This window comes from Ambystoma mexicanum, chromosome 2q (genome assembly GCF_040938575.1).
Source record: "Ambystoma mexicanum isolate Mex_15411 chromosome 2q, UKY_AmexF1_1, whole genome shotgun sequence".
Taxonomy (NCBI): Eukaryota; Metazoa; Chordata; class Amphibia; order Caudata; family Ambystomatidae; genus Ambystoma; species Ambystoma mexicanum.
The window spans coordinates 282,178,135-282,191,769 of record NC_090924.1 but is presented as its reverse complement, the minus strand read 5'-3'; the positions used below and the strand labels follow the sequence as shown (position 1 = coordinate 282,191,769).

Sequence of the window (13,635 nt, the reverse complement as noted above, 5' to 3'; positions counted from 1 at the left end):
GTAACAGAGCCCCTGCTGTTCTGATATTGTGTGTTTAATGCCGTGCCAGGTTCGGGTGATTATTTATTAGGCCTGGCACTGCACCAATTGAACCAATAGCAAATAAATGGTGCTTTGCCTCCGGCTCACTGCCATTCAAACTTAAGTATCGGTCCAATACTTAAGTTTGCATGACAGTGAGCTGGAGGCAAAGCGCCCTTTATTTGAGTCGTGGGGGCGGGGGGGGGAGGCGCCTTTGTGCGGCCACGCCCTCTGGACGCTCCTTGAGCCGGCGCTGCTTAGAGTGGACATGCTCACTGCTTCCCTGGACAGGGATTGCGCTTGGAATTGCATGCTCGTGCTGGCTGTTCAGAATTGCGCTTGCGCCGTCGCTTGGGTTGATGTGGCATGGCTCCGCCTCATGGCTCCTAATGTATAAATGATGTCTTACTCATCCCTGTCTTCATCTTCCCCACCTTTCTCTGTCTCTGCTCACTGCAGATGCAATTCTGCAATGAGAGCCGGTGTGCTATACCTCGCTCCTTTGTCCTTTGCCTCTCTTTATTTTTGAATTCGGTCTAATTTATTTAGCAATCTTCCATTTGTGTCCTCTAATGCTCTAATTCTTGATTCCCCCACTCTCTTTGATCCCTCTCCGAATCAGTTTAGAAAAACCTCTGGCTTGATCTCTTTCTCCTTCGCCTTCTGCGGTACCCCTTACATTAAAGAGTCTTATTAAATCAAATGTTCCTTCTGCTGGAAATATTAGATATGGAATAGAAGCCGTATTTAATCAAGAGAAAGTTGCCTTCAAATTAGCCCACCATACATTTCCCCCAATCTACTACATTTTATGTGATAGATCATGACCCTTGCAAATGGACGACTCTGCCCATTACTATTGTAGTTAATGTCTCCTCTTGCTTATGTTGTCTCGGGAGCTGCCTTTGAAACGGGCAAATGTTACCATTATAGTTAACTGCATAGAACTGAAATACGTGGATCCTAAACCCTGCAATGAAGATAGCGCCAGCGGTAGAAGTGTACCGAAAAAAAGTAGTGGAAATGTGGTCCCCGCAGGGGCGAGGCAGAAGTGACAAGTAGTCTAAGTGACTAGTAACTAAGGCGCCTATTACAAATTTACACTTGCACAGGGAGATGAATGGACAAATCCTCTGTATAGAATGGGGAATTTGGTTGTAGAAAGTAGAGGAATGGTAAACAGAAAAAATAAAAGTAGTGGAACACGGCTCCCGACCGTTCCCGAACACTTCAATCACTATAGCGCAGAATCAGATGAAATTCATAAAATGATTCCCATTGATTATGCTTAATGAAATGGTTCATATGAACTGTTATCTGCATGTAACACAAAGAAATAAGCTTTGATAGTCAGCAGTCTCGAAACAATGACATCAGGGTAGAGGTAATAAGAAACCACAAGGGTTGGAGGAATAGAATTATTTGGAAGTTGTGGTACGAAACACAAAAGAGGGGAACTGCGGAAACCAATAGTACATTATGGCTGTATGAGCTATGGTCAATTTATTTATCCGTCAGTCAGAGTAAGCCTTCTTGCGAAGGGAACAATATAAAAATAACACTCAAATACACTTCAAAACACACACTCTTAATATTCTAAAATCAGTGAAGACCCTTTTGGGATGGTCTACAGACACAACCTACACCCTCAGGTGACTTCAATAGCTAGGGTGCTGGGGACATTAATATCTTACTGTTTGCATTTAGAATACAGTTAGAAGTTGGTAAAAGGAAAAGGTTATTAGAACAAACAAGAGATCACAAATATTCTTAAGCAGGCAAATACGTTTCGATCCCCACAGCAGAGTCATTCAGTAGAACAAGCTATGCCAAAGTCAATTGGCGAGAGTCTTACATAGGAAGAAGCACCTCTGGTTGGCAAGTAGAAAAGTCTTTGCACAATGTTTCAGAAGTCTTTGAAGAAAAGAAGAATCAAATGTAGGGCCACAAGCTGGTTAGACTTGTGAGTAGTAGAAGATGCAAGCAACTCTACAATAAGAGGTAGGTTCTCTCAGAATTTACAGTACTTTTGTATTGAAGAAAAAGTGCAGCAGATGACTGCTGTTCCTGTGCAGCTATGCAGATCTCTCTGTTCCTGGGCCTCAGTCATGGGGACAAGAGGGAGGACTCCTGGGGACTCCTGCACTGCAATGGGATGGTCACCACTCGCAACCGGCAATCTTTCCAACAAGTGGCACTTCAGTGTTTCAGCTCCTCGCGACAACTTAAAATAGCAACACTGTGGTTCCTGGCTGTCGAGATGGATTTTCCTTGCCTCTCTGATCCCACCCTCTGTTGGGGGCTCAGGCTCGGCCAGTCCTGCATCCTGGGAATCCAGGGGATCTTCCTGGAGCTCTTGGCCAACTTAAAAGCAACGCACACAATCTGGTGTTCCTCTCCCTGGCTAGTGTGCTTCACTGCAGCTCCGAACGCAGCCCGCAATAAATGCACACCACGGTAGTTAAAACAAACCCATTGCCACCAGCCATTCAGTGAGGAAAGGGTAACATAAAAAATGTTACATGAGAAGTTAGAAAAAAGGGGATACTAGGTAACCACTCCAGCACCCTATTGTAAGATAGTGTGTGCTGGGCCTAGAAAGTTACACATGTAAGTAAAGTCAATTTCACTTTACTGCTCTGGGAAACAGTAGTTTATCCCAGAGAAGGTATTTAAACCTTTGGGAAATCTGAAAGACCTTGCTGTGCCACTGCACTGAAGGTACTGGGTGACACAATGTAAAGATGATTCCTATGGAGTCTGTCAGACTCCACAACCAAAAGAAACACAGAGTTCAAAATCACATTAAAATACATGAGAGAGTGGGAAAAGGGTCTCCATCCTATTCAGAACATGATTCACCATCCTTTGGAATGTAGTAGGTGCATTCTTTAGTCCAAAAGGCATACCTTTAAACTGGTAGAGGCCCCTGGGGTTGAAAATGCAGTTGTCTCCTTGGCATGGCCTGCCAGAGCTATTTGCCAATAGCCTGAGGTTATGTCAAATGTACTGAGGTACTTGGCTGAGCCGAGTTTGTCCACCAGCTCATCTGTCCTTGGTAAAGGATGGGCATCAGTCGTGGTGACTGCATTTTGGGCTCTATAGTCCACACAGCATCTCAACTGCTTGGATCCTGCCTTTGGTACTAGCCCAACTGGACTAAACCATGGATTTATAGATGGCTCTATTACCTCGAGATCAAGCACCTTGTTGACCTCTTCCTTTGTGTAAGTTCTTACATGATCTGACATTCTGTAACCTTTGCTTTTAACAGGTAAACTGTCACAAGTGAGAATCTCATGCTGGCTCCCAGGGGTCAAACATGGTGATAGTGAAACCAGAGGGGCAAACTGATTTAACATAATTTTGCATAAGAGAGATTAACTCCTATCTTCCCATTTAAAGGTTGTCCCCTGAGGTGGTCAGGCAGAGGTTCACTCTCCTCCTCCTCTTGAGCAGAGGCTAGAAGCAAATCTCCCAGTTCTGGTCTAGAGACATAGGCCTTTAGACGATTGGTGTGAAAGACCCTAGGGGATTTCTTAAGTCCACCAAATAATTGACCTCCCCATGTTTTCCCACAACCTTGAAGGGTCCAATCCATTTGTCCTGTAAGGCCCTCTGCCTTGTAGGTACCATAACTAGAACTAGCTGGTCTTGAGTAAAATGAACCATGTTGGCCTTCTGGTCATGCCAATGCTTCACCAGAGCCTGACCTGCTTTCAAGTTTTCTGAAGCTTCTGTCATCATGTGTGTCATTCTCCTTCGGAGACCAAACACATAGTCAGTGCCTCTCACTGGCTTGTGGGAAGGAGCACTCTCCAACCCCTCCTTGATTAGGGCCAATGGACCTCTAACCGGATGACCATAGAGAAGCTCAAAGGGACTGAATCCAATCCCTTCTTGAGGGGCTTCTCTATAAGCAAAGAGAAGGCATGGCAGTAGAAGGTCCCACTTTCCTCTAAGGGGTTCTTCTATAGCATCTATCATGCTCTTCATAGTTCTGTTAAACCTCTCCACCAACCCATTGGTTTGGAGATGGTAGGCTGTTGAGAACTTTTAGGTCACTCCACAGTTTTTCCACATGGTTTGCATGTAGTGGGACATAAAATTGGATCCCCTGTCAGAGATAAAACTCCTTGGGTTTTACTCTGGTAAAAAAAAAAAAATCCAAGTAGGGCCCTAGCCACTGCCTAAGCAGTAACAGTCCTCATAGCTATGGCTTCAGGATACCTGGTAGCATGGTCTACCATAACCAATATAAATCAGTTGCCTGAAGATGTTGGAGGGCCTAAGGGACCAACAATGTCGGTTCCTATCCTCTCAAAAGGGACTCCCATCACTGGGAGAGGTACAAAAGGTGCCACATTCGTGGCTCCACTCTTGCCAGGTGTCTGACAAGTGTGACAGCTTCTACAGAATGTATCTACATCAGACCCCATCTTAGGCCAGTAGAAATAGAGAGAAATCCTTTCCTTGCTCTTCTTAAAGCTTAAGTGACCAGCTAAAAGAATCTCATGGGCTAAATGTAGGAACTGATGTCTCACCTCCTGGGGCACTACAAGTCTTCTGTAGTCTCCTGGGGCAGACTCAATACGTTCACTGTGGAGGAGGCCACCCTCCCAGTACAACCTGTGTTTCCCTGGCTCTTGCCCTTCCAGCTGGGAAGCTGCCTGTTGGCGAAGTCCTTCAAGAGTAGGACACTCTCTTTGACCTCTGCTGAAGTCTGCCCTACAGGGGCCACCATCTGCAAGCAAAGTCTACAGCTCAGGTTGGTCTTTAGGATACAGATTTCCAACAGGGGAAAGGTCTTCTTCCAGCTCTGTGTCATCAGTCGCTGATTCAACCTCTTCTGGTTGGACCTCACACTCAGCCTCAGCTGGTCGAGGAGTCACATGTGAAACCCTGAATCCCAAAGTTATATTCAAAAGCACCCAATCAATCCAAATTATCAAGTTTCACATCCTACATACTCACTGCTTCTTTGGGCAGGCAAGGCCTCTTGGGACTGGAAGACCTAGAGGACTCTGGGAGGGAAACAGTTTCAAGAGACAATTCCTTTATTTCAAGAGCATGCTGCATTTCCAATTCCCTGAGTTTGAGGTGCTGATGTTTGGCTTCAGCTTGGGCTTTCAATGTTTTAAATTCCAATTCAAGCCTCATTTTCTCAAGAGACACATATTCTGGACTCGGTGATGGAACTTGTGGGGTGCCAGTGGGCAAAGGTTGAGGCAAAAGGGCCTGCTGAGGCAAAGAGTGGCTCCTATCCTGGGACTCCTCTCCCCCTCTGACTCTTCTAAGACATTAGAGTTAGACTCTGAATTATCATCCTCATTATCAATGTCCACATTGTCTGGATCAGTAGGAGTTTCAGGCCTGCTATCCAACCTTTGGTGATTTAACAACCATGCAATCAATTCATTTATTTCTTTAACAGGGAGATTCCTGACTTTACACATTTATTTCATTTGTTCTACTGTTAGAATGAGCAGGGCTTCCTGCTTGAAGTTAACCATACTAGGCATGTTACAATTGCTGTTCTAGTGGGGCTTAGCCATTTTAGTTGAAGACGAGTAAAGCAAACACTCAATATAACAACTCTACAACAGATCCTCACTGCCTGCCACTAGCCATTAATTGTAGAAAGTGTAACATAAACATGTTACATGAGAAACTAGACAAAGGGGATACTAAGTAACCCATCCAGCACCCTATGGTAAGATATTGTGTGCTGGGTCTAGAAAGTTACAAAATGTAAGTAAAGTCAATTTCACTTCCCTGCTCTTAGAAACAGTAGTTTTACCAAGAGAAGGTATTTAAACCTTTGGGAAATCTAAGAGACTTCAATGTGCCACTGCACTGAAGGTGCTGTGTATCACAATGTAAAACTGATGCCTATGGAGTTTGTCAGACTCCAAAGTCAAAAGACACACAGAGTCCAAATGACAGAAAAATACATGAGAGAGTCGGAAAAAGGTCTCACTCTCTCCAGGTTAGAAATTAAGAAGTCCTAAAGTCCAGCAAAAGTGCTGTGGGTCTCTAAGATAGAAGGGAATTAGTACATTTCTGAGAATTCTCCCTAACACTGGTCCACCCAGGGCCTTGTAATTAAGTAAATTACATCAGCTGGTGGTGTGTTGTGAGTGATTGCCCTAGTTGGTGTGCTCGCTTGGGAATTACAAACTCCCCAGCTATTCTTGGTTGTCAATCATGCTGTACTGTAGCAAGTGTCTGTGACTCGAGCTTCCAACTAGATGGGCTACCATCTTGGATTCCGGCCTTGCACAATATGCGGCAGCAGCAGCGGACGCTCCATGAAAGTGTGCTTTCTTCTGCCATTCAGTTGGTGTTTAGATAGCATACTATGCACTAGCTAGTGTTAACTGCAGTGGTGAAGGCTTGTGGGTAACCGCATAAGCGAACATGGTCAACAAAGCTCCTCTCTATTTTAACTACTTTGACCATTTTCCTTTGCTTAGCTGGCGGGGCCCCGCAGTTGCTGTCCCATGCCTTAGCGACTCAAGGGATTTACATTGCTAGAAAAACGCGGTGCCAACTGAAAGCGTAAGCCTTGGTATGGCGCCCCTGAGTAAGGCCCACAAGCTTTACCTGCAGGCCAGCCTTTTCCGGTACGTCCCTTCCAGCCAAAGCCCAAGGCCTCTGAAGTACTCACCCAGCACCTTCTGCAGCAGAACCTGCCCCCTGGACCTCCCACTGTGTAAAGTACAGCGCTGTGAGCAATGACCAGTTTGGCCTCTCGCACTTCAACTGGGAGGTGCAAGGGGCAAACTACCATGTCCTGCGGACTGGTTGCTTTCCCTTCATCAAGTATCATTGCTCCAAGGCCCGTTGGCGAGATCTGCGCTTGGAGAACCAGCTCTTCACTGCTCTTAAAGTTGTTAACTTTGGAATTCCAACTTTGCTGTATGGAATCGGGTCCTGGTTCTTTGCAAGAATCCCTGAGACTGTCCGCACCAGCGCTGGCTCGGTTACCATTTATTTTGGGTACAAAGAGGATGAAGGGGCCATGTACTGAACTTCCATTGAATTGGGAGTACCCCCACATTTGGAAGGTTTCTTGGACGCGTTTTTTTGGTGCTTAAAAGATGCATTTAACTTATTCATGTTTAAATAAGCTGCCCTCGACCAAAAAAAGTTATTCTCTGCCAAAAAATTGTAATTATGTTTGAAATGAAGAAATATAATTGCGAAAAAAACAAAAAAAATAACACAAAAGGGATTTACATTGCTTTCCAAACAAGTCTTACTCTTCTTCACGCACAGTGTTGGTTGCTTGATACATATGACCTTTCCTAGAGGAAGAATAGTGAGGTCTTGTAGCGCATTACAAGGATTTGATGTTTTAATTTGTAGTGGGCCAAGGCAGTTCATTCAGCAAAAAACGTGCATTTTGGCCAATTTGCACACCCACATTGCTTTGCTCATTTGGCTCAGAACTGGAGGTCTACCTCCAGCAATGGCCACTGGGTGGCGCTGTGGCATGTATGAATTGGCTCAAATTGCATACTCTACTTTCTAGTTTGTAGTAGAGGTGTTTTAATATTGTTAATTTCCCATGCAAAGTATTTATGATAGACCTGTAGTCAAACAGATATTCTTTATAGCTTCTCTGTTGTGCATTTTGTTCTGTAGATCCTGGTGCTGGACCCAATAATGCTTTAATAAGAAAACTCATTCGATGACATTCCCAGTAAGCTCTACATTCCCAGAAAGCTCCAAGCTTGACATCCCCAGTATGTTTGGTACTCCAAGTAAGCTCCCAGTTTGACATTCTCAATATGTTCCCTGATTACACAAAGCCTGTCTTCTGCCCTGAAAAGTTTCAAATCATCCCCAAAGACCATGGAATGTCAGGTGTCATTGGAGAAAACCTCCTTGTGTAGCTCAAACTGGAAGTGCCCAACAAATATCCCAGCACTGTATATAACATAATGAAAGCAGTGTGATGAACCTCGGAAACCCACAAGACAAGCCTTTGCAAATATCCTGGGGAAAAATGAGTGCCTACGATCGCATAAAATGACAACAGTTCGACGGATGGTTCCTAAAAATTAAAATAAACAACAAAAAGCGATGACAGGAAGGCTTTGGAATAATCAGAAGCGGTGGCATTGCTCTACTGCAGTGACCTGGTTTTCATCTTGTCTGTGAGATTACCGAAGGCGGTCCAGGCATATCAGCCACGAATGGGAGCTGCCCAGCCTGAACTGCTGGACATCAACTATACCCTGGTTAGCAAGTGACCCTAGACACGGTTCGGCTTTTTGGGCATCATCAATGAAGAAAAATAGTTGACACAGTTTCTTATACGCCAAGCTACCATTTTCTTATTATTTTTTTTTTGTTGCATGTGCTTCCTTTTCAAAACAATTGTTAAACATGCATTAATAGACCTGGGAGTTATTTATATAACGGATGCTGCTTCACAGCCCTGAGCTGGTAGTTTATCCATTTAAAGCATCATGGACGAAAGCTGAACTTTTTCATTGTGTAACGTATAAGTGTGGCAGAGGTGAAATTCATGGGTGCAACGGGTGGTGAGCTTCAAACCACCTTTATTGGGGGGGGGGGAAGTCGCTCACTGGAGACCTACTGAATTCCTTCATGTAGGGAGGTGTTGGGATGCATGTGCAGATTGTCGCTCCTCCTAGATGATTAAGATTGCGAAACATATAACAAAACATGAAGAATAGGTGCATAACAGTATAGGGGGGACGGTTCATGGGCGGGACTGACTGGTGGAAGTGGGGAATCATATGGGGCTAACTAATCAGTTGTTTTTTATAATAGCATTATGCACGATACATAACATACATATATACACAGTTATTACAACATAAAGTAGCACTGCATTAGGAGTAGGCCTGGAGCCTTGCAGGCCGTGTTGAAAACACAGAACAACGAGGCCTCATTCTTTGACCATTCAATTTTGATTCCCAAGCACAGCGAGAAACACGCACATACATCCACGCCAGCTAAGCCTTTGAACAATAAGCAGAAATGTGTGTAGCTAATCAGGCGAGAGGCTGCGGCCCAGCAAGGAGGTCATATACTTGGGAAGCAAGGCAGAGGACCCGGCATGCCAAAACATGAATTAGGACACTAGCGGCCCTCAGAATGATGGTCATTCTATTTGAACTACCAGATGTGAAGGGCAAAGGGCCTTAAATCCTTTGTGAACTGGCTTGATTAGTGGGACACTAGGTTCTCTCTTGGGGAGGAGAACTGATAAAGGAGAAAGTGGAATACAACATGGTCTATGATGTGTGCCAGGGAGAGTCAAGAATGATGCCCATACAGTGGGGAGGGCATGATGGGAACGCCAGTGTGTCTGGGATGAGAAAAAGGACTGTTTTGTTTGTTAGGACCGGACCTTGAAGTCAACTGCTGAGTTCATGCTGATAACCAGGTGTACATCACGTGTTTAGGATTAAAGGTAGGGTGGTGCCAGTTGAATGTAACCAATTACTTTGCAGGGTCTCAAGATGGAGAAGAGAGTTACCCATGTGTGGTGAAAACGGGCAAGAAGATTGTGGAACCAATTGGAAAATGGCCTATATGAAATAATTAGCATGCAAATAGGCGGTAGCCAATATGGGTGGGGGATTAACACTGTATATCGAGTGCGTCATATGTGACGATTTTTGTGTTTATAATCTGAGTCTTGTACTGAGGAGGAGAAATCTCTGTGGCAGTGGATTCATAAAACAATTGTCGCCATTTTTCTTTTGTATACTAAACAAAGCTCTTGTCTTTCTCGAAAAAGGGTGCACCTAGCCTTTTTCTCTAGTGGGTTGTATTTTCTTGGTCTGATGGCTGGGGAGTTAAGCTACAGATTCATAAGCACTAGTAAGATCAAACACCTTTCAAGCTTTCTCCTGTGACCTTTTTGTAACCCTTTTATTACCTTTCTTCTCTAGGGTATATATCATACTGATTGAATGCCTGATTACAAGTTTGGCAGTGCGAGTATAAACAGCTGTAATGTGGAGGTAATTCTGTTACCGCCCCATTTCCACACTGCCATACTACTAGTTTGGTGATAGGTGTTGGGTTAACTTCCAGCAAAAGGCTGGTGGTAATTCCCTCCCTTACCGCCAAAAATCAGATGCAATTCCCATTGAATCCTATGGACTCCGAAAATGGGAAATGAACAACGTACCATCACCACTTGTAATCCCACGGTAAATCTGCAGGACCAAGTGGCAGAAACGGTATTTGAGTTTGGTGGTAATTTAGTGGATTTGCCACCAAACTCGTAATGAGGCCACAGATGTGTTACCACTATTGTACAGCAACTCTTGTTTAAAGTCTGCTTTTGTGTGGAGGTAGTTATCGCCACACACAAGAATAACTGCATGCCGCAATAACCTTATGTGTTAATTACAAAGGTCAAAGGGGGAGGGAACTAAATGGTACGACGTTCCCTTACTTCTCAGGGAAATCGGACATAGTTCCCTTACTCCGGAGAACCATTTCAGGACGGTAGGAAAGGCCAATTAAAAAATAATACTAAGAATAACAGTTCCCCTACTGGGGATTTTAACCTAGGTGCTGTGTTAACCATCAGCAATCTGGGAATTGCTGTAGGCGCAGGGGTACTTGTGTAGGAACACAGGTGTTTGGAGGGGCTTATCAGTGGCTATAGTCATAGGCATATCCCTTCAGAGGTGTGCATGGTGGGAGAAAGGAAGGGGAGGCTGCATGAAGCTGCATGCTGTGGGGGACAATGACACACTAATGGTGGTCATTTAAATGAATGTTCTTTCACTGCTTTGTCTTTAGTCTTGTGAGAACTTTTGTAAAACCCAGCTTTGTGGGGTGGAGGGAAGGAAAGGTAGGGCCCAGGTAGGGGGTTTGAATTGGAGGAAGGGTGGAAATGACTGAGTAAGTTAGAGTGAAGGGACAGGAAAGCGGGCAGGGCAGAAACGGGGTGGAGCAGAGGAACATAGTTCCACTACTTTCTTTTTGTACACTTCGACCACTGGTTAATTACCACAACTACAGGACTTAAACATGGGGTATAATTTAATGATCTACAGACCTTTAAAACTACTGAATGTTCACTTACCACAAGTGGTAATGGTATTACCACTAAGTGGTATTTCCAGGTTAAATACCACCAAACTTGTTATCAGGCCCTTATACTTTTTTGTGTTAAAGTGATTCTTAACTGGCAAAATGCCATCTTTGTAATGAATGCAAACAGCTTGACTCTCCTAAGTATTGTGCCCAGTATACTGGTTGCTAGCCGTCTCTGTGTACAGACAGACATACCCGGAGCAGCTCCTCTTCCACCTGGTCTCGCACAAGGTCGGGCCCCAGCCTGCGCTCTCGGCACTGCAGGTTGTCGCTGGCGATGGTGGCCAGCACCTCGCTGGCATCCATGGCGCGCTCCAGCCGCCGCTTCTGCTGCACCAGCAGGTCGGTCTCGGACGTCAGGTCGCCGATCTCGCGACACAGCTCCGAGCGCCAGAAGTGCAGGTCCTGCAGCCGCTCGCCCAGCGCCCGGGTGGCCCCGGCCTGGCTGCGCTGCGAGCTGGCCTCAGTCTCAGCCGCCAGCCGCTTCGACTCGTACCGTCCACGCTCCGAGGAGTCGCGGTCGGCGAAGGCCTGGGCAAAACCGGCCTGGCACCTTATCTTCCACTCGTCCAGCAGGTACTTGGCGGTGCGGAAGCCGGCGGTGGCGAGCCCGGAGGATGCAAGGGGCAGAGAGGGCTCGCAGGGCCCTGGTGCGGGGAGAGAGCATGGCGGTATGGTCTGCGGGGCAGGGGGACGCGGGATCAGCACTGGCCCCGCGGGAGCCGAGACGGCCGGCTTGAGCGGCGGCACACAGCACACGGCCATTGCAGCGGGCAGGCAGGCCGGCTCAAGCGGCACAGGGGGAGGCGAAGACACACACGCGAGGCCGCGTCTCTGGAGCAGGCCTGGGCGTCTCTGCGTTGTCAGGGCAACGCCTGTCAAAGGAACCTCTGTTAGCGTCCTTTCTCAAGTGACCCGTTGCTAAGCACCAACTATGAAGACGCGGAATCTGGCATCCAATCGGAGAGCCGCACGCCGAAAGGGACGAGGACTGGCGATTCAGAAAGAAGTGACAGAATGATGCTGGTGTGAACGAAGCTAACTTCAGCCTGCGTTTAAGAAACGGGCCGAACCATACCAAATGATCTGTTTAGAGCTTAATACCTCTCTCTAGAAAGCGAGACTCCCTGGAAAGGGATAGGAGTTATGGTGAGTTTAAAAAGTATGAAATAATCCTTCCAGGAGAAACGGGAGTGTAGAGCAGGTGGCACTGTGGCATGTGTGCTTGTTAGCTGAAATTAAATATTCGGCTAGACACCGGTAGAAAAATAACCACTTTTGTGAAAAGATTTTTGTTGTGGGCAGTGGATAAGGCAGCGGAGTCCACTTGGATAAAGGTAAGTCACTTTATCGAGTGTGAGCGGTCTCAGACTGGCAACCACCACCCAGGCTAGTGATGGTCAGTACAGTCCCCTTCTCAACGGACCCCTTTCAGAGAATGCAATGGTATGCACAGTAACATTCCTGATGACATACCTACGCTCTAAGCTGCTCCATAACATAATGAGGTGGTCGCCACAATTTTGCAGGAACAGGCATTGCCAAAGCCAAGAATTGTGGCTTTTGTGTAGGCATGCAATAGGAATTTCCCAGGCACTGCCATAATGATAGCACTTGGCCATGAAATGGCAAAAGCTTAAAAATGGTGTGAGTACCTAAGCCTATCATGTCAGTGGCGGGCAAATGCCGATCTAATGGTTACACACAAGCCAAAACCATTGGCTTTGCCGTTTCTTGTTTTTTTAAGAGGACTTCAGTGCAAGCAACAGATTTGAGTGCAACATATATAGTATAATAATCAAGTGACTGAAGGAACACTTGGCTAAGACATTTTTATTACCCTAGGGGCTAGTTTGTACCTGCAATTAAGCTATTAACACTCGGTCAGGAGATTGCTTAGAAATAACACTGGCAGGCCCAATACAGCACAATGTGTGATGTTACTGAGTGATAGATCTAGTTCAGAGACATGTGTGTTTTGGGTGGGGAGGGGTACACAATGGAAACAGAGAGGGCCATGAGCAGTCAATGGGTGGGTAAAAAACCCAAACAACACCCACAAGCTGTGTGTTCCGCCTCACATGCTATCTCCCTCCTGTCTTTACTCTGCTGTAATGCAATAGTTTTGGATTATATGAGCCACTTTAGCCCCAACCATAGATAAAAGGTGCGCTTAACTAAAAATGAAAACTTCAAGCAGGCTGTGCAAAATATTGCCCAATAACGGCATTTCTGTTCATGTTTAAGATATACTAACATTTAGGATTAGAAATTCAATAAAGATGTCTTTTTAATATTCAGTTTGCTGAACTAAGATAAAACAAGAAACAAACATTGACAGAGCCATCCGGTTTGGTGCTTGTGGGGATATTAGACAGGCATGTGTCAAACTCTGCCATAATGATGTTACCAGGCCATAATATGGCAGCAGCTGGAAAATTTTGTGAGTACCTGGGCATATGATATCAGTGCAAGGCAAATTGCTAATTTCTCAGGATTTTAAAAAACAATTTC

At 45.5% G+C, this 13,635-nt stretch overlaps 1 protein-coding gene across 1 annotated transcript in view; it reads right to left on the bottom strand.

Moving 5' to 3' along the window:
* Nucleotides 1–12,002, bottom strand: part of TEKT4 (tektin 4) — a 188,234-nt gene extending 176,232 nt beyond the window's left edge. The window contains exon 1 of the mRNA XM_069647249.1: nucleotides 11,317–12,002. Within this exon, the coding sequence (XP_069503350.1) occupies nucleotides 11,317–11,886 (570 nt within the window). The 5' untranslated portion in view covers nucleotides 11,887–12,002. The remainder of the gene's footprint in view (nucleotides 1–11,316) is intronic.
* Between the last annotated feature and the right edge of the window lie 1,633 nt (nucleotides 12,003–13,635).